At 43.6% G+C, this 21,421-nt stretch overlaps 1 protein-coding gene across 1 annotated transcript in view; it reads right to left on the bottom strand.

Moving 5' to 3' along the window:
- TUT4 (terminal uridylyl transferase 4) overlaps positions 1 to 21,421 on the bottom strand; it is a 48,697-nt gene that overhangs the window by 24,821 nt on the left and 2,455 nt on the right. The window contains exons 2-8 of the mRNA XM_054164954.1: positions 13,624 to 14,284; positions 11,898 to 12,061; positions 8,161 to 8,277; positions 6,133 to 6,310; positions 2,542 to 2,630; positions 1,769 to 1,820; positions 795 to 864 (exon numbers count right to left, since the gene is read on the bottom strand). Of these exons, the coding sequence (XP_054020929.1) occupies positions 795 to 864; positions 1,769 to 1,820; positions 2,542 to 2,630; positions 6,133 to 6,310; positions 8,161 to 8,277; positions 11,898 to 12,061; positions 13,624 to 14,185 (1,232 nt within the window). The 5' untranslated portion in view covers positions 14,186 to 14,284. The remainder of the gene's footprint in view (positions 1 to 794; positions 865 to 1,768; positions 1,821 to 2,541; positions 2,631 to 6,132; positions 6,311 to 8,160; positions 8,278 to 11,897; positions 12,062 to 13,623; positions 14,285 to 21,421) is intronic.

Below are 21,421 nucleotides of genomic sequence, written 5' to 3'. Positions count from 1 at the left end.
ACAGGTGACAGAATGCTGGAACAGGCTGCCCAGGGGGGTTATGGAGTCTCCCTCTCTGGAGATATTCAAGACCTGCCTGGATGTGTTCCTGTGTGATCTGCTCTAGGTGATCCTGCTCTGGCAGGGGGGTTGGACTGGATGATCTTTTGAGGTCCCTTCCAGCCCTTAGCATTCTGTGATTCTCCACATACTAAATAAATAATCAGCCAACCAATCAATCAAAACTCCAGGCCTACTGCACACAGAGTGGTGAGCCCTCATAATGGCTTCTGTAAAAACTCATGGTTTGCTTCTCAGAATCATTCTTTTCACTCTCTTTTGCATGCTCTACAAAGAGAGGGAAAGATCAACCAAGCCTTGTTGCGTTTACCTCCCTGAAGTGTCAGTCACTTAGAGCTAGCCAGTCAGAGCAGCAGGGCCAGCACGCACCAATCCCATCTCCTGTTGGAGCTGACTGAGCTGCTCAGCTGACGTGTCCTTTCTGGCAATGTGGAGCTCATAAAATGTTTTTAGAAGTCTTGGATTGAACTGCTGGCAGAAATTTTAACTGTCAACTGAAAACCGTTCCACTCTTCCCCAAGTTAACTCCATGTAGAACTGATATTTTCAGACTCCTACAGCTAATGAGCTCTGGGAAGCACAAAAACAAAGCTAAGCTTGCTTTCTAAGATTGTGTTTTTGTGTATGAGAAATTCCCCTTGTCCATGACTGTGAGATAAACGTTACAGGGACACTTCTTGTCAGGAATGCAGGCCAGCACCTCTATGAAGGAGCACAGCAGAACCGAGGTGTACCTTTTCACATCTTTGCAAAAGACAACAGGAACTTTGGCATGGAAATCTGACTCCACATCTGAGTAGAGAGCTGAGCAAGGAGAGAAAAAAAACAGACAGACAACACCATGTATGAGAGCCTTTTACAGACTTCCCAAATGAGTCTTTAAATCTGTGACACTGATAGCACACTTTTACAGAACAACTCCAATTAAGTGCAGCACAGCTAATTATTAGCTGACCACAGCTGACCACAGTGTAGCACAGCTGACCACAGCTAAGCACAGCTGACCCACAGCTAAGCACAGCTGACCCACAGCTAAGCACAGCTGACCCACAGCTAAGCACAGCTGACCCACAGCTAAGCACAGCTGACCCACAGCTGAGCAGAAAGCAGTATTTTCTGGTCACTGTTGATGATCACCACCAGTATCAGACACAGCCATCAGGGAAAAGTAAAAAAATAAAGGAAAACTCTTCAAACTGGGCTGGCTTATCTTCTCAAACCATTTTGGTTTTCACAACATTTGAAAGACACGAGGCTGAACCTCTGACAAACTATCAGGATAGTCTGAGAACCACTTCAGGAGCTGACCCACCAGTGCTTCCTGAAGGATCAAAAATGCAGTGCCACTTGTGTGACTTGGTTGAAGACCTGTCAAGGTTAAATGACTTGCTAACAGAATAAGACTGCTATACATTTCAGAAGTATTTTAACAGTTCTCACACTCAAGTGGAAAGTGGCTTCAAGCTGAATGCTTTTTCACCTGGCCTCTGACATCACTACCATGAATTCTAACAATCTGAACTGGACTCCTGCTACAGTTTCTCAGATCTCACTCACACAAGCATTAGTATTCAGAAAATTCACATCAAGAAAGCTCAGCTACTTTGGTTGAAAACTAATCCATTTTTGCAAATGTCTAGGAAAATGAGGCCTAAACCCAAATGAACAGCAGTTAATTCAGTAAAAATGGGGTACAGCTAGAACTCACCACTGTTCTTCAAGATTTCAAGCACCTGTATCAGAACATCTGGTTGACTCATCTGAAATGCCAAAAATCAGAACAGATGACATTATTCAGACCAGCCTGGTTTATTTCACACTTTAAAACCCCTTAAACTGCACAAACAGCAGCAATATGTTCTTCCATAGAAGTGGAATCAGGCATCAGCATTCCTCAGGGAGTTAACTGTATGTGTTTGCACCAGGAAAACAATTTCAGTGTCAACATACGCCATTGCCTCCAAGGAGAATGTGCTGCCAATATCACACTAAAGGTGAACCAACCTCAGTGTTTAAAGAGAAGCTACAGTTCCCTGCAGCAGTACTGGACCACAGCAAACTGGGGTGTGAGAGCTACTCGCAAGTGACTAAAACCTGCATGGAGGATTGCTGAAGCCACCTTTAGAATGCAGTGGGGGAGGGACAAAGACCTACAAGATTTTACTGTGTGAATCACCAGCACATAAAAATACACTTATCTAGAGTCAACTATTGCTTCACTGCTTATTCCAACAATTCAACCCCCCAAAAAGGCTGCTGAAAGAACTGTCCAGCTCCCCAGGATTAAAGTTATCTAACAAGTGACGCAGTCTTTATCCACTCAATTCACAGCACAACTGACACGGATCAAAGCTTGTATGCTTTGTACTACTCTAGCACTGTATGCCCTTAGAGAAGATGAAGGTCATGCAGCAGAAATGCAAGGTTGATGTCCTTGGTTTAAAGCCCAGCCTTATTTAATACAAATGAACACATACACACCTTGGGTGGGAATTTGATATCGATGTTAACATCACTGCTCTTAAAAGCAAATCTGGTTAAACAGGAGCCATACATCCTCAGTGAACAGTCTGCAGAGAGAGAAAGGGCATTACTCAGCACCATTATTCCTTAATGTCCTTGGTTTAGACAATGCACCTCCCAAGTGGTACTCCCAGATTAATTACTGAAGCCCTTCTTCACTCCTATGTAGACTTAGTTATTTCTGTAACAAGGGATCATTCCAATAGCATAATTGCCAAGAATCCCAAATTTTTCAAGCTCTTTGGAAGTATTTTTGCAGTCCAGCTTTAGTTTTGTGTGTTCTCAACATAAAATTCAATATAAACCACTCATAATTGTCACCATCCCAGTGCAGGATGTTATTCAACAGCTTTTGTTGAGTCCAGCTGGATGCCCCTGCAGCAGGTAGCCAGTTTCAGAATTCTTTGTTAACTCACACACTTCTGTGACAGAGTTTTTAACAGCTGCTAGAATTTGTTCATTTCATTAGCAAGTTCCTGTGCACAGCTCATTACAAAACATGCACACAAAACATAACTCAGGTGCAATTCAAGACACAAAGTACAGTATCCATTGAGTGGCTTTGTAGTTAACACTGCTCCTCACCTGCAAAGCTGTACTACCGATCTAAACTCACTAGAAAGTAACTACTCAGTACCAACCTCTTGAGAAATGCCATTGCACTCCATAAACAACCATTTATCCCATTTCATGATAGAACTTTTGTAGATGAAAGCTTTCCTGTAATACAGACTAGGGCTCTGATGTATTTATGTTAGCTGATAATTTAGGCTACTCTCAATCCCTTCCAAATCCCTGTTCATTCGGGCCGCCCAGAACTGTGACCAGTTGACTCTCCAAGGATGGAGAAGCAACCTCTGACAATGTTCAGCCTCAGAGTGAAGAGGCTTGTCTTTGTATTGTTCCTTAGTACTTTCATTTTTGTTCTGACCAAACTGTCTCAAACAGAACAAAATAATTCTTAAAAGAGAAAACAAATCCTACACATACACAGCTTCAAGCAAACCATTCTCTGTTTTTCACGACTTAGAAACTAGCCCTCTCAAAACGAATTCCTGTAGGGTAAAGAACAACAACAACAACCATCTGCCATAATTTCCAATGGCTTTTCAAAGTGGAAGAACTTTTTCCTCAGGAGAAAATCATACCAGACCATTCTGTTTTCTACACTGTGCATCTATTAATTTTTCCCTAATTCAAAACCTAGAAAACAGCTACTCAACCCCAGCAGGCTTTGCAAAGGGGAATAACAAATTGTCTTTTACAACTATAGGCTCTCTCCACTACTACTACACCCCCACATTAGTTCCTCAATTCAAACAAGTCAGACAGCTCAGTACCACTGACATAGTAATTTTGTGTCAAACTAGCAATTCCCTCTTCTTTGTCTTATGCTAATGCACCAGCAGTGGAAAACTCAGCAGCCTGTCAGAGCTGAAGCTTGCACTAAAAAGCAATGCTACAGAGCAAACAGATTAGCAAATCTCCACCCTACAAGCTCCTGTTCCGTTCAGCACCTCCTATTTAAGCACATATTTAATATAGCTCCCAGAAGCTATGTATTTAATATATATCCCAGAAGGAAAGCTAACCATCCTGCAGCAAACAAACAGAATGTTACCGTCCCTGGAGGTGCTCAAAAAGGGATTGGCCGTGGCACTTGAAGCCATGGTTTAGTTACTCATGAGGTGTTGGGTGATAGGTTGGACTTGATGATCTCTGAGGTCTTCTGCAACCTTATTGATTCTATGATACTGTATTTGTATAGAGCAGAGGGAAAACAGAGGAGATTTCTAAAATAAAATCAACCCACCAGAGATGAAATCACAAGTTTGAAAGCTTGGGGTTTGTCCATGAGCTCACTGAAACCCAAATCATTGTTAACATAACATCAGTGTTACTGCAGCTCCAAAAATCAGCTCTCCAACTCCAGCGAATTAACTACAGGAGATGATGGGAAATCAGTGCAAAAAAGGAAACATCCAAGATCATCTCATTGTTGTAATTACTGTTTAGTGTTATTACTAGTCTTGAGAAGACTGAGAGAGGATCTGAGCAGTGTCTATCAATATCTGAGGGGTGGGTGTCTAGCGGAGGGGGCCAAGTTCTTTTTGGCAGTGTGCAGTAATACAAGAAGGAACAATGGATACAAGCTTGAACACAGAAGGTTTCACCTCAACATGAGGAGAAACTGCTTTACAGTGAGGGTGTCAGAGCACTGGAACAGGCTGCCCAGAGAGGTTGTGGAATATCCTTCAAAACAAACCTGGATGCATTCCTGTGTGGACTACCCTGGGAGATCCTACTTTGGCAGGGGGGTTGGACTGGAGGTCCCTTCCAACCTCTAATGTACTGTGATACTGTGATACTATTTGTATTATCTGATCTGCCAACAGTAGCATAGATTGGATGTGCACCTTTAACGTGTCCTACTGCACTCTGAATGGGAAGTGGGGGGGAAGACAACCCTTCAACTTAGCCAGACAATGGTTACAAACTCTGCTAAAGCACTGATTAGAGGGCTGGAGCTCCTCTCGTATGAGAACAGACTGAGGGAGTTGGGGCTGTTCAGTCTGGAGAAAAGAAAGCTCTGAGGAGACCTTATTGTGGCCTTCCAGTATCTGAAGGGGGCATACAAGAAAGCTGGTAAGGGATTTTTTAGGGTGTCAGGTGGTGATAGGACTGGGGGGAATGGGAAAAAACTAGAAATGGGTAGATTCAGATTGGATGTTAGGAAGAAATTCTTCACCATGAGGTGAGACACTGGCACAGGTTGCCCAGGGAGGTGGTGGAAGCCTCATCCCTGGAGGTTTTTAAGGCCAGGCTGGATGTGGCTGTGAGCAACCTGCTGTAGTGTGAGGTGTCCCTGCCCATGGCAGGGAGGTTGGAACTGGATGATCCTTGAGGTCCCTTCTAACCCTAACAATTCTATGATTCTAATCCTGTCCTATATGCTCACTGAGATCACTCCTAGCTGAAGTTTAATTTTTCTTTCCTAAAACTATGCCATGAAAGATGTTATGAACAATGGAAGGACAGGTAGGAAACACAGATAGATTTTGTGTTCCTTCTCACTTCCTTCCTGCTACATTTATATTAGTTTAATCAAGTGCACTTAAAGAAAACATAAATCTCTAACAGCCACAGATAGTGACTAAGGTAAGGTGGATACTAGGTAAAGTATAGGTGGGAAAGGTCTGTAGGGTAAGACCTGGAGGGAGATCCTCACTGGCTGAGGCTTTAAACATGTCCAGGAAGGAAGTATTTTGTGCCCTGGGAATTTCCAATCTTCATCAGAAATCATCATTTTGAAGAGGACCAATAGCTTCACTAAAGACAGAGAAGAGAAATGGAGCACAATTGTATTTTCCCCTTTTTGTAGCTTTGGCAGCTCCTTTTCCATCAACTGCCAGTCTGTGTTAAAATGTCACCATACCTTAAGAATGCAGAGGATAACCACAGATGCATTCATTCACTCCTAGTTGTCAAAATGTGTGTAAAAGCAAAGGAAAAGGACAGCTCCCAAAGCAAATGGAGAGCACTGAGTACCTGGTAAGGGCTGCTGGATAATCTTTTCCATCTCGTTCACAATCTCCTGGCGAATTCTGAAGTCCTCATCTGAGATGCCTTGCTCATTTGCTGCTTCAAGCAGTGTGAAGCTCAGAGCAGCCAGCTGGGCAGGAGAAGGGGGTGGCAGGGCACGCAGCTCATTTTCTTCTTGTTTTTCCTGAGTAATTGTTGGATGACAAAAGGAAAAAGTGGTATTTTAACAGAAAAAAGTTATCTCATACTATTGCATGCCATAAGAACACAGTGCTTGTTTGGTTTTTTTCTCCTGTTCTCCTCTTCATATGGTGTCCTGAGCAAACACTTGCTAAGGCAGGAATTCTGCCTGGCCCTAGTGGCTCACAGAAATGCCAGGAGATGCTCTGTGTTTAAAAGAGAAGATGATGTTCTACAACTGGCAGCAGAGGAGGAGATCTGCTGGGTTGCATTCCTGAATCACATTTTCTGACAGTTCTGAAACAGAATTAATCCAAGGAATGGAAAGCTGTAATTGTTCCCACATAATAAAAGTAACTGAGCTGGGAAAGTTTGCCAGTGACAGAGATTTTTTTTCAGACTGGAATTTTCTTGAGAGGAAGACATCAGAGGCAGAAAAATTATTCATAGCTCCCAAGAAATGTTGGTAAGTTGAGCCCCACTGCAGCCTAAGCAGCTGCTGTCAGAAGGTGCTATTTTTAGTGCATCAAATTACAAATCAATTCAATTCAACAGCAGGAAATATGTCAGATGTGTCAAGTCATTAAGTACAACAACCACTGGTTTCACAAACTTATCAACTGAATGAAACACGTGACTGACAACAGAAAGAAATAATAACCAGGAAATAATAAAGCACTAAGAGAACACAGCCCAGGATGAAAGCGTTTGGCTAGTTCTAGGCAGCATCTCTCAACTCCTTTGTTCTTACTTGAATAAATTTAGCACAGATATGTGCATTTTAAAGGGCTGGGGGTTTTATCAAGTCACCACTTGGTGGTATTTCTTGAGTGGGGATGCCAGAGCTGCCGCTAAGCTCCTTTGATAGCCATGTATGTCACAGCTGGAGCTGTCAATGGGTGTATGTTAGGAGGAACACCGAGAGAGCTACGTACCTCTAATGGCTGTCCTGTGGCACACAGCATAAAGCTATCTGAGGACAAGTGGAGATGATGTCACCTTGGGAACTGAATCCTTCCCTATTTTACCTCTCTTTCTTTCACTCTAGACATAATACCTGATCCCTGCGGGGCTTGCTACCAACAATGTGATCTTTTGGAACACATGAAGGATTTAAATATGTTTCTCACCTAAGTTACCTTGCACTCTGTTACTGTAATACGACAAGCTACTATTTGGAGACACTAATTGAGGAGCAATGAGCTCTCTGCCTGGTGTGGTGGGTTGAAATTCCCACCCCCAACATTAGCTTTGCTAGACCAGCTCAGTTGGAAGCAAATGAAAGCTGTATTTACAGGCAAAGCTACAATTTACAATGGAATGCAATGAATATGTACAAAATATACAGGATTTACAATATTTTACAGGTGTTTACAATTAACAAACAACACAAAAACCCCCCTGGTCAAGAGACCAGGGAAGCTGTCTCTCTACCCCCCCCACCAGTCCCTGTCTGAAGGGGAGAAAGGAGAAGAGAAAGTAGCTGTTAAGACATAACCAAAACAATGCAGCCAAGGTCAAGCAGAAGCAGGTTAGTATCCTCTCCAGAGCAGGGAAGCGAGAAGGGACAACAAGCCCCAGAATGGTTTTGGTACAACCAGTCTTATGGTAGATGTCTCTCCAATGCAATTGTTTAGAATTACCTCTGTTTTCCTTTTCGCACCCAATAGTGATTTATTTACATTTTATTACTTTTCTGCTCAAGATCTGTGAAAAAATTGTAAAGGCATAGCCAAAAACTACCACACCTGGGCAGATCATCAAGCCCTTCCTCTCAAACAGAAAAAGAACAGCAGGAATGTGTGGATCTTTCCCCCAGCACCAAACCAAACAGAAGTGCAGGTGTTCACTTACCATGATGTTTTTCTTATGCCGTTTCTCTTTAATATGCTTGTGAGCTCCCTGGATGTTCTCGATGTGAACCAAGCAGAGCTTGCACAGGTACTGACAGTTGTTGTACTCTGGGGAGGGCTGGGGACAAATGGCCAGAGATGAAACCAAAATGTTCTGTCAAGGGGGGATCAGAAAAACTAACTTCTCTGAGTTAATAACCCAGGTGTAACAATTACGGATTGCTTTGCAAACATTAGGCAGTCTTCAGAAAACAGCGGCCCTGGATTGTTACCTGTATGGCACGTGGGGAAAGTGAGGAAGGAAAGTGAGCTGGCTTGAGTGTGACACTTTTCAGCAAAGCCTGAGAGCTTCTGCCTCTTCAGGCTGACCTAAAGGCCAGGAAGCCATTCCTTTGTCAGCTTAAGCTTTTAATAACTAGGGATTTATTAAATCTCAGCATGCATCCTGCTTTCTCTGATGAGAAAATGAGAAGCGTTCACCACCTCATCCTCTCTCCATGTTCTGGCAGACGGTGCTGTTGTCTGCCCAGCACATTCCCAGTGCACTCTGGAAGTGCTGCAGGCTTTGTTCCAGTCCAAATGGTGCAGCTGGCCAACAAGGAAGAAGAGAGCCAGTGTCTGACCTGCTAATGACTCTACTCGGGAAAAGGTAGGACCCCCTGACAAAGGGATGATCAGTCCATTGTGATTAATACTTTGGAATGCTCAGAACTGGAGAGGCATGCAGAACAAGCACCTTTTTGTAAAGACAGGCTGGGAGAAAAGTAGGCAAATGGAAAGCTGCCACCTGGGAGTCCCCTGAGAGTCTGTAAGAAGCAGCCAAGCCTCAGGAGATGCTGGAGGTGGGGGCTGGGGAATCATTGGTTTCCTAGGGTCCAAGAGCTGATACCATGCAGTTTTGTTCAGCCAAGAAACCATGGAGAGCTACGAGACTAAAAGGCAGAAAGGACCAGCTCTGCCAAGATGAAGGCTTGCTCACAAATGTTGTACTTTAACCTGTCTCATCCTGCAGCTGTGTTGTCTTGCTTTAATGAAACACAGCCATGAAGACTGGAAACCTTTTGATAGGCTCATTGCAAAGACAAAGGGCCCCAACAAAAAGCCTTAGTCTTCCTCCAGACACACTAGCATTTCTCCAATAACTGCTATCAGTTATATCTGGGAAAGGAAGCATCCTACTTAGCATTTTCATCTTAATTCTACTACATCTGTGTTTATTAAAACCCAAAACCATACTGAAAAGCACCAGATGTTTAAACAGTGACATAACAATGAATGAATACCACTTGAAGACAGAAAATGGACTAAGTAAATCAGGTAAATTTAGCTTACTATATGGAAACCTAAACCACTGCAAACTTGGGGAAATTTTCTTCCACTTACGGAGTTTGATCTTTTTTGGGGGGAAAGTCTGATACTGTCCAAATGCAGAGTAAATATCACTCTACAGTAAGAGTCATTATGCTTTCAGCACTAATTCTCTTCACCCTTATTTTCTGTGAGGCAGGTACCTACCAAGATGAAATAAAGCACCCATTTGGAAAACAACTTACAGACTGTTACTCTTGGCTAGCTTGGAAGCTTCAATTATGCAACAGTTGATGATTTAAGTAGATGAAATCTTTTACCACTCTTCAAAAAGTGAATGAGTATCAGCAGTAGCAGTACTGTTGAGAACTGAGTATTTACAGTGATCTGCAGTATTGTTGCCAGAATGGGTGAATCATGTAAGGCCTTTTATTTTCCTTTGTTGTAAGGCCTTTTAAAATCATTTAGTTCTTAACAGCAATGAAATGGGCAAGAACCCAAGGCAGCAAGACAAAAAAAGCTACGGACTACTACTTAAGACAGATGCATCCTAACAAGCCAGGCTTCTTGAAATTTGTGCTTGGATATTCACAGAATCACACAGAATGGTCTGGATTGGAAGGGACCTCCTAAGGTCATCTAGTTCAATGCCCCCTTCACGGAACTAAACCAACTCAGAGCCAGCTGTATTTAAAGACCTCACAGAGAATGGAAAGGCTAAACAGGATGAGCCAAGGAATTGAAGACCAGTCAGAATTAGCACCCAGGAAATTACTGTAATAAACTGGAGTTAGTAATCAACACAATAGCAGCTCACAGGTGAGAAACTCATCTGCTAGAAACAAATTGCACTGATTTTAGGGCTGCCTTTTCAAAGGTAAAATCGTAGGGCTTGAGGAAGCAGCAGCAGATGTTGCTGCCTGAATTTGACAAAGTTTTCGTCACTTGTCATAGTATCAGTCTCAAAATGAGACCATAAATGCTACCTAAAGGAACTGCAAGGTGGCAGCAAAACTGCTCACTGGCCTCAGTGCACACACACCTAGACCACCAGTCTAAAAGCATGTGCCAAGGATTTTTCAACAGGGGTCCTGCTGAGGTTTATTGTTGAAGACCTAGGAAATGTAGCAGAGGGTGTGCTGACTACAGCTGTGAAAAACAGCAAGATGGGAGGAGTTACAGAAGCCACAACAACAATTCAGTGATCCAAACAAAGCAGAGAAATGGACTAAATAAGCTGCAATTAAGTATTACCAAAGCAAGGTATCATTCCTCCTTAGGGACTGTGAACTGCCAACAACACAGGGCTGGGAACACCTGAGAGGGCATTTCTTAAGAAAAGGATATGAGGCAGCACGGCTGGTCAAGCTACAAGCCAACATCCTACTGCTGCTACAAGAAAGCAGAGATCCTAATCAGACAGCTGAAGTCAGCTTTCCTCTTTGTGTGTAAGACCCAAGCTGAAATTGCATGGCCACTTTTGGATACCAGTCACATGGCAGATGCCTACAGAACAGCCACAAGAATGAGCCCCTAAATCAAAGAATGAGTCTAAAGAGGGTAAGACTGCAGGCATGGCAACGACCTTCAAGTGTGTAGAAGAAAGTTATTAACTTAGGTTTATTTTCCTAGGACAAGATATAAGGGATTAAAATGCTGTAAGAAACACTTCCATTGAGAAATACTTCTCCATTACCTAGACTGACTTCCAAGTCTGACTAGATGAAGAACACATGTAATGAGTCATGTTCAATACACATGACCTGAACTGGTGGAAGGTGAACCATAGAATCATAAAATTGTTAGGGTTGGAAGGGACCTCAAGGATCATCAAGTTCCAAGCCCTCTGCCTTGGGCAGGGACACTTCACATTAGATCAGGTTGCACACAGCCACATCCAGCCTGGCCTTAAAAACCTCCAGGGATGAGGCTTCCACCACCTCCCTGGGCAACCTGTTCCAGTGTCTCACCACCCTCATGGCAAAGAATTTCTTCCTAACATCCAATCTGAATCTACCCATTTCTAGTTTTGCTCCATTCCCCCTAGTCCTATCATTACCTGACACCTGGTGAAGATAGTACAAAGTTCCTTCTGATCCTGTATTCTGAGTTTCCAGGTGGCCAGAGGTTCTAGAAAATCTTAGTTGTGTATTAGAACTGTACACCTTTGGGTCTGCAGCATTGAAAAATGCTGTTCTCCAAAGGCTGCATGTGCTACAAAAGGAGCATTAAGTTTTCAATCCACATTATCTGCCAGAAGGAATGACTAGTCAGCTACTGGGAATACCGTGGATCACTAAAGTGACTACAAAGAAGGAGAAAAGAGAAGCAACAGGCTCTAGCAGAAATATCACCCAACCAGAAACATGGTGATGGTGATGAAAGAAGCCACTCATTTCATTTTTTTGTCTGATAAATCACTCAACCTACTTTTTCAAGGCGGGAGATGTAATCTCTTTCCAGGCGTTCTTCAGCTTGTTTCAATCCTAGCTGCTGCTCAGCTGTCAGATTAGATTCATCAAGGACAGTGGTGTTTTCTAAATCATCAGCTTCCAAAGCATGCTCTTTAGTTGATTCAGAATTCTTTAGTTTACCTAGAAAAAGAAAAAAGTTAATTTCCTCAGAGTAGATCAAGGAGAACAGAAGTGAAAAGTTAAGACAACAGAGCAGGTTAAGAGCTTCTCACTAAGGAGCCAGACACAAATTAGTTACATTCCAGGGTTTGGGCCAAAGGTTGGCCAAAACCACCTTAGGTATCACAGTCTTTCTAGTAGGTTAACCAATGTTTTGGAGACTTCAGAGTTTGCTATGAAAAAAAGAGGGGGGAAAATTTGGTAGATGAGTTTTGTGTTTCAGTGACAACTTTAGAGTCTCTCTGAAGTCCTTCAAGGCAAGAAACAGGAGGTTTGGTTGTGCAGAACAGAGCATGCAAGGTCCTGATGCTCTGCTGTAACAATCACAAATATCAGGCTTAAAAAGGTGTTTCGTTCAGGAAGCAGCCACAGAACTGCTTTAAAGACATTCAGCCAATGATCTCAAGGAGCCAGTCATCAGAGCATGCCAAGCTCTCAATTAGAAGGCTGCTGGAGCTGCACCTGAGCACACTGTGCCAGCCTGCCGCCCACGTCTGGCAAGCGTGGAGCTTTGGAACGCGGCTGCTCGCAAACACGCAGGGCAGCTCTGACAGGCCAGTTCCTCCAGATGCCTGTGGATTGGTCACAGGCCACCAACCTGGACAAACAGTCACGGCTTCCATCATTCCAGCGTTTTTTATAGCAACAAACTGAGAGTTCTTTGCATTTCGCTTTAGGTTTCCTTTCCTTTCAAATGAGATCTGTGGCCCCAGAGCAGCTGGGAATCGAAATGGAGCAAGTTGTCAAGCCCTGGTTTCTCGGTGACAGATGGCACCTATGCTACATGATGCTGGTCTGCAAAGAGCTGACTGTTCACAAGATGCTGCCACTTCAACTTGTTTTTCCTGCTCAATTTTATTAAGATGGCTAAAAACATAGGAACATTAACATTTTCCCTCTATTTCCATAGAAGCAACTGCTGTTGCAACAATGGGAAGCTATTCAGCTATGAGGTCTTCAACTATTAGGTCTTCAAACAGCATCCTGAAAGCCTGAACTGAAAAAAGAGGTGCAAAAACTAAACACTCACAAAGGTAACTGCTGAGGGACGGCAGGTACTCCAGAGCTCCCCAAACCAGCATTTGAAACATTTTAGTGACAAAGAAAGCATGACAGTCACGGGGAAAAAAGGTAAATATTTGCCCCCAGCCACAACAAAAGTTGTTCTTGCAGACCTTCCCCTGCCCTTTCTGCAAAGCAGGGGTGGCATTTGGGTATGTGGCAGCATAAGTGAAGGGATCTCCCTTTCCAAGGCACTACCTTCACAAAACTGCCTGAAACCCAGGCAGACTAAGCATCTTGCAGAGACGTTTATATTTTAGGCAGGAGGGTTAAAAAACGGATGCAATATTCCATTCTCCGAGTACCATGCTTGCATTAAGAGCACGTTCTCCCTACATGCAACCAGCAGCTTCCTAGATGGGTGCAAAGGGAGGCAAACAGAAACGCTTCCAAGCCCGTTTCAGACGGCTAACAATTTTAGCAGAAGAAAACTGAGCAAGGCAGTGCTGAACAATACTCACTGAAGTCATCAGGCTTATGGTCCACTTTCCTTTGATCTGAAGCAGCCTTACCGGGATCCCCAGTCTGATCAGCACTGGTCTTCAGGGCATGAACTCCCAGGGGGTTTTCCAACAGCGCTTTCCCTTTCTGTGCAGCCATCAAGCTTTCCACACTGACCCCATTCCCTGAAACATGGGAGCCTGGAAAATCTTCTCCCACTGCTTGAGCTTTTGTCTGTTTCAGGTTTTCCACTGCTGCTGATAAATTTGAAAGCTTTTTAGCTTTTCCATGACTTCTCTCCTGAACGCTTGACCCTGCATCTTTCGATCCAGGAATACAACTGTTCGCTTTGCATGATTTATTTTCTCCTGCCTTTTCACAACAAACATCATTTTGTTTACCTTTTTTGCTGCTATTTCCACTTGGGGAGCTTCTCCCAACGTCCTTCACAGCCTTGTCATTTCTATTATGCTTGTAATTTTGGTTATTTGTAACTCTGACTGCTTTGCCTTCCTCACAGGCAAGACGGATAGACTTCCTTGGCTCATGATTTCCATTCCTTGAGCTCGTGGCCTCTTCCATTATAGTGAAGACCTGCTCCTTCTGTCTCTTGAGACCACTTGAAGTGCAATCCTTCAGCAATTTGCAGTTAATTTGCAGGCAAGGATCGGAGCTGATTGTCTAATGAAGAAACAACGATAGACATTTTTGAACCAAAGCAGAAATATCAAAGCTCTGTGCAGGCAACACATTAAAATAAACCTCTCTAATTACAAATTAGAGTGTAATTACAAACTGTCACAGGAATCCTGTTTCCCCCCCCATAGGCATAAATGAATCTTCATAACAGTCAGGAAAATTTTGACCACCTTGACTCCTGTTCATAGAAGGGAAAAGCCCCCAAAAAAAGCAGTACGTGGTAAAAAACACTCAGCGATAAACCTGCCAACAGCTTGTTCTTCCTTTCCTTCCTATTTTTGGCATTCTGGAAAAAAAAAAAAGGAAAAAACAAGAACCAACATGTCTGCAACTACACTGGGATTAAAAAAAAAAGGGGGGGGGGGGGGAGGGGAAGAGAGAGAGAAAAAAATATAACACCTCTAAAAAATACCACTCAATAAATATTCAGCTCGAATTAGCCACTACAGAAAACTAATTTCACTTTCTGGCAATCCATTCTCTTAGGAGTTTTCAGAGATAGAGCTTCAAGTATTAATAATAAACCTGACCCATCAACCTTTGTCCACAGGTACTTAAGCATATTTCTGACAGGTGTCATTCTGATATGAGTTAACTGCCAGGAGCAAGTAAGATTTTGGTTGGCCAAACCCCCCATAAATAGTAAATATTTAATTTCATTTAGCTGCAGATGAACCTTGCCTATTTAAAGCCAAGTCTTTAGGTGGTGTATCACCTCAGCTTCATGTTGGAGACAACTCCAGCACTGTCCAATGGGAAGGCAAGCATGCATCAGTGGGCCTGTCCTTAAGGAATCACAGAATCATAGAACTGTCAGGGTTGGAAGGGACCTCAAGGATCACCTAGCTCCAACCACCTAGCCATGGGCAGGGACACCTCACACTACATCAGGTTCCTCACAGCCACATCTAGCTTGGCCTTCAAAACCTCCAGGGATGAAGCTTCCACCACCTCCCTGGGCAACCTGTTCCAGTGTCTCACCACCCTCATGGGGAAGAACTTCTTCCTAACATCCAATCTGAATCTACCCATTCCTAGTTTTGCCCCATTCCCCCCAGTCCTATCACTCCCTCACACCCTAAAAAGTCCCTCCCCAGCTTTCTTGTAGCCCCCTTCAGATACTGGAAGGCCACAATTAGGTCTCCTCAAAGCCTTCTCTTCTCCAGACTGAACAGCCCCAACTCCCTCAGTCTGTCCTCACAGGAGAGGAGCTCCAGCCCTCTGATCATCCTCATGGCCCTTCTCTGGACATATTCCAGCACCTCCAGACCCTTCCTGTAACAGGGGCTCCAGAACTGGACACAGTACTCCAGAGTGGAGTAGAGGGGAACAATCGTCTCCCTCGACCTGCTAGCTATGCTTCTCTTCATGCAGCCCAAGATCTGGTTGGCTTTCTGGGCTGCAAGTGCACACTGCTGGCTCATGTTGAGCTTCTCATGCCCCAGAACCCCCAAGTCCTTTTCTTCAGGGCTGCTCTCAAGCCAGTTGCTGCCCAGCCTGTATCAGTGCTTGGGATTACCCCAACCCAGAATCACTCTTACTGCTACAGAAAACAAAGGGGAAATTTGCAGTAAGAACTAGGGTTTTAAATATTTTTTTTAATAACCTTGAGATAGCAATAAAAATATAAGAATGAAGTATTGGACACAGAAGAGAAATAATTTTCTAAAACTACAGCAAGAGATGGAGCTCAGAGTTTCTCTCTTTCCTGCCCAGCTATATACTTGGGAGGTAAAAGCACTGTCCATGGAAATTTCTGGAGTTTAGAGAACCCATCAAACTCAGTAGCTTATCATTTAGTCAAGAAAAGGAATAACAGGAAAGTCAGAAGTATCACAATGTACTTTTGCACTTAGGATCATATTAAAATGTCTGCTTAAAATGAAAACTATTTGTGAGTATTATCAGCATGAAGGACAGTAATGTTTCTTTTTTTCAGATTAGTTAACACAGTTACTCTCTCTTTCTCTTTCTCTCTCTCTCACTTTAAAGAAACACACAGCAGAAAACACTTCAGAACATACCTAAAATGGTTCTCTTAAGCCACAGTTGCCATAATTGAAATTATCTATTATCTTTCAAAAATGAAAATCAAAAGCCAGAGGAATTTTCCTGAGGTTAATGTTAGCATCACAGTCTTCAGTAAAACATAAAACTTCAAAAAGAGAAATAGTATCTCTATTCCTAAATTCCTTCCAAAAGCTAAGGTACTTTAGCTCCCAAGTACACTTAGTTAATATTACAATGATTTTTTTTATTAAACACTGACAACACCTGGCTCTTACTGCTAGACCAAAAGTCAAAACTCCCAAAGATGAAGCAGTATTTCCCTTCAGATTTGTGGTGGGTTGAAATTTCCTCCCTCCAGCATTAACTTTGCCAGACCAGCTCAGGTAGAAGATCTTTATTTTTTATATCTCTAGATATCTTTATTTTCTTTTATTACACCCAATAGTGATTTATTTACATTTTGCTACTTTTCTGCTCAAGATCTGTGAAAAATTTTAAAGGCATAGCCTAAAACTACCACAAGATTACAGTCAGCCCTCCTACAGCAATTCTCCCTAACTCAGCAGGCAAGGATTACTGCCCACCTGCAGCACTGATGACCAAGTCTCAGTGTGGTTAGCAGAGCCCAGGGGTCCCATAGCTTGGCTAAAGGACTCCAGTCCATGCCCACCAGCATGAAGCAGTGCCCCACGGCCTCCTGAGATGTTACAACTATGCACAAGACATTGCTATTTTTAAACTGTGCTCTACTGCTGATTTTTATGCAATCAAAAGAGGCAAGAGAGTTGGGTTTGTCAAATTCTAAACTATTCCTTAAGACCGAATAGCTCAACCTGAAGAGGGTAAAAAAACCCAAAAACACAATAACCCAACCCCCCACCCACACTCCACTTTAATTTCTGGTTCATTTCTGACATCAACGTCACCCTTCAGCTCTGGCCTGGAGCACACCCAGGCCACGCTTGCAGGGTGACTGAAGAGCAGCTTAGGTCAGCACCAACCTGACAGAAGCAAGAGCGCTCCTTATCCAACCCAGGCTACTCACTCCCACTGCTCAGGCTGCTCCTTCCCTCATGCAGTGAGCCAAACTGGAAAACCAATCCAGCTTAATTTAAAACTGGCACAGGGAGGAGGAGCAGCAGGAGCTGGTAATAACAAACAACTAGTAGGGTGGGGACAACTTCTCTTGGCACCGCTTCCAGCTTAAAGCTATCATGAAACTCCGGCAGTGCAGGAAAAGTAGGGTCTCATTTTGCTCCACTTTGTCTAAGCATCAAGTTAACATTCATATTTTGCAAACAAACAAACCAAACAAAAATCTACAAAAATTCTGCTGACAAATTTCAGTTTCATTTCCACGGTGAAACTGCAAGAGCCTGAAAATGCAAGTGCAATCCTAAGGTTGTACTGCAGGATGGAGTGTTGCTTTCCTACCAAAATGACTTATCAAACAATACTCTATCTGTAACATAATAGTAACTACAGCACCACCTCACAAAGAACTTCAAAGTAAATCAAATAACGAAGCTGGCCATGAAATATAAAGGGAGAGCACTATTAAACCCAAGACAGTCTCCAGAAGATCCTCTGGAGGCCTCCTCTGTGAGACACTGGCCATCTGTGCAGGAGAGGGAAATGGGAGGAAGGAAAGGAGAGCTTCTGAAAAGAGCAACATGAGAACAAAACTCTGGAGCAGAGTGAATCAGTGCTGAGGTGGCATCTTTCTGAGACCTGGATGGCACATCTGATTCACTAGCTCAGGCTCACACCAAACTGCCAGAGCTGGAATCAAAAATTACTTTCTTCCCAGGCAGCTTGGCAACGCCACCAGAGTTTTCCACCAGTGTTTGCAAAATGGGCTATGATTAACCTGTTGGAATAATTTCAGCATATTTCATGTAGTCAATCTCCTGGTGTTGGAGGGGACTCAATTTGCTCTGCTTTCTGAATGCACAGTGCCGGCTACTTCGCAAATTTAGCTCAGCTCTTGGCTCTTCGTAGAAAAATAATCTGGCTGAAACACAACATCTTAAGGTCAGACGAGATACCATTCGGCCTCAAACGCTAGAAAACTACTAAGCCTATACATACTTACAACAACCAAACTAAAAATGTTTCAAATCAGCTTCATTTTCCACGCCTGCAGAATTCGTTTTAGGCTCAGGAAAGGAAGCAACAGGATTGTTTCACTTTCATTTCTGCCAGCTTCTTTTGTTTCCTCCTTCTCTCAGGCTAGCATTAGAAAATTTTGCATTTGAATTGCAAAATTGCAGGGTAAGGCTTGCTTCCAAATAGGATTAAAAAAGCCCAACCAAACAAAAAAACACTCTCAAAAAGATATTTCTCCCCATTTGCCATTCCACACCCTCCTCTCCAGTCTTTGAGCTGCATTTAACTCCTTCAAAGGCATACTTTTTGTAGCAGACTTCGCTGTAACAGGGACTCTTCAAAAGGTAAATGCCAAGCTGAGCTGTGAGCTCTTGCATTCTGAGTTGCCCTTCTTTAAAGCTTTCATTTCTTAATAATCATTTAGTTAGCAGCAGAACTGCACATACCTGGTTTCCTACACATTCATTCTGCACTCCTCTGTCACTCCCAGGCACAGCCCATTGGGCAAGTGGAGAAGACAAGCTGCAGCTGTAGGACCATACATGATGGTGTGATTCTGTGCCTTCCTCTTTCCAGAAAACACACAGAAACTTCAAATATATCCTAACATTTGGTCCCAATTGGATGAAATGTCCATAAGTAAAGGGAAGAGTGTTCAAGAGCAACTAAAGGGCAAGAGAAGAGTTTACTCTCCCCAGAGTACCACATTTAATATAAACACAGTGCTACAAACAGAATTATTATCACTGTCTTTAAGATAGAGGCACCTGTATTTTATCTGAGCCCTGCTTTTATCTGTCCCATTATGATTGCTCCTTAAGCTCCAATCTGCCCAGCCAGCCTTCCAGCTGTAAGTAGGGGGATTAACCTCAGTCCCACCCCCTGCCTGCTTACCAGTATAGCCCAGCTGAACTTCCTCAACAAAAATAAAATTCAGCAAACAAAGGTTACAGCCACAGACACGAAGAAAAGACAAGGTTTGTGGCACTCTGCTTCGACTGGAGCACAGGTAGTGTGACCAGACAGGCCTGCTGCACGGGAGACATGGCTCTTTTCCAAGCTTAGGCCCATTCCTGTATCAGAACTTCTAGAAATCTCTCTGTGCCAATGGTTTAAAGTTATCACACGTTTATGTTTGTTTTATGATGAACTAGACATAACTTAGCACTATTATCAATCCCTGATGTTTTTCCAAACTACTTAAACCTCAAACTAGCAGAGATTACTGACCACTAAAGCACCTCAGGTTCCACCAGCAATAAACCTATCAGTGTTCTTAGTAACAAACACAAGCGCTCTACAGCGCTCCCACTCTTCCTGTTCCTACAGCCTGCAGAGACTGGGCTACTAAGTGCAATACTACCAAAATCTACCTAGAAGGAAGCATACAGAATTTGACACACAAAACAGAGATGAAACAAAACAAGCACTCTGGCCTTAGGGCCCCTACGATAAGAAGGATCTGGGTGTGCTGGAACATGTCCAGAGAAGGGCCATGAGGATGATCAGAGGGCTGGAGCTCCTCTCCTGTGAGGACAGACTCAGGGAGTTGGGGCTGTTCAGTCTGGAGAAGAGAAGGCTTTGAGGAGACCTAATTGTGGCCTTCCAGTATCTGAAGGGGGCTACAAGAAAGCTGGGGAGGGACTTTTTAGGGTGTCAGGGAGTGATAGGACTGGGGGAAATGGGGCAAAACTAGGAATGGGTAGATTCAGATTGAATGTTAGGAAGAAGTTCTTCCCCATGAGGGTGGTGAGACACTGGAAGAGGTTGCCCAGGGAGGTGGTGAAAGCCTCATCCCTGGAGGTTTTGAAGGCCAAGCTGGATGTGGCTGTGAGGAACCTGCTGTAGTGTGAGGTGTCCCTGCCCATGGCTAGGGGGTTGGAGCTAGGTGATCCTTGAGGTCCCTTCCAACCCTAACAATTCTATGATTCTGTAAGATATGCAGCTCTCTAACAAGCTCTAAGATATTCTCACTGTGGAGGCCTGAAAGCTTCTAAGGATCTAGATAAAAAGGCATCTCTCTGTGTGTGTGTATACACACATATAAAGAGAGAACTGTAACAGGACTGGATCTGAATCACAAAAGTACCACTTAGTAATCAAAGTACCAGGAAAGTGTCTTGCTTGATACAAAACTTAGTAACATATGTAGAGCAGGTATCTTAATTAAACCATGGAATGAGCAGAGCATGCTGGACAAGAGGTCCATGCAAGATGTGTCAGTTGCAGGTTACTCTCTGCACTGACACCCACTGTCTTTTCCACAACACGCTATGACTCACCGAGAGTCACAGAGGCACATAACCAAGAGCCAGGAACTGCTGCTTTCTAACGCTGCTGCTGCCTGCTGTTCCCAGCTGGGAAAGCCAGCCTCTCTCCAGCCACACCACCTGTGCAACTAAGCCACAGCGGCTTCCCCTAGCCCTCTATTTCACACACAGACTCCCCATGCGTTAACAGGTTTTGGTTCTGATCCCTGTGTTTACTGCAATAGTCCTTTAAACATTGCACAATCAACCTAAGCAAACACTGCAGCCACAAGAGGGGTCCCAGCTGCCTCAAATGTTGCTGTATGCCTTAAGATACCTGCTGGAACAAGGACACTGACCCAAGGTAGCTCCAACTTTAAACACAACTTTTGTACCAACACAGGAGAGCAGGCTAGAAACAAACTACACAGGTTTCCAGCCTTTCAGAGGCTAAACCAGCTTCTAGAGGCCTGGGCTGCTCGTGAAACTGGCTTCCATAGCAGTTACACATTTAAACTCCATTTGTCCACCTTCTCTTAAACTTCTGCTTATACAGGGCACTTCACCAGGTAAGAACACAGCACTTTGTGGCACAGAAGTATTTAGATGTTGTATCTAGGCAGGAGTGATCCCCTCTGCCAAACTCTGATCCCTGAGGGAGGGACAGCCTTTGAACTACTTAATGCCAGTCACAAACTAGTGACAAACTACAGCTACAGCAGGTGCATCTTCTACCAATATCACTACGCCT

This window comes from Dryobates pubescens, chromosome 11, assembly GCF_014839835.1.
Source record: "Dryobates pubescens isolate bDryPub1 chromosome 11, bDryPub1.pri, whole genome shotgun sequence".
Lineage (NCBI taxonomy): Eukaryota > Metazoa > Chordata > Aves > Piciformes > Picidae > Dryobates > Dryobates pubescens.
The sequence above is the reverse complement of the archived record's forward strand: the minus strand, read 5'-3'. Positions and strand labels throughout refer to the sequence as shown.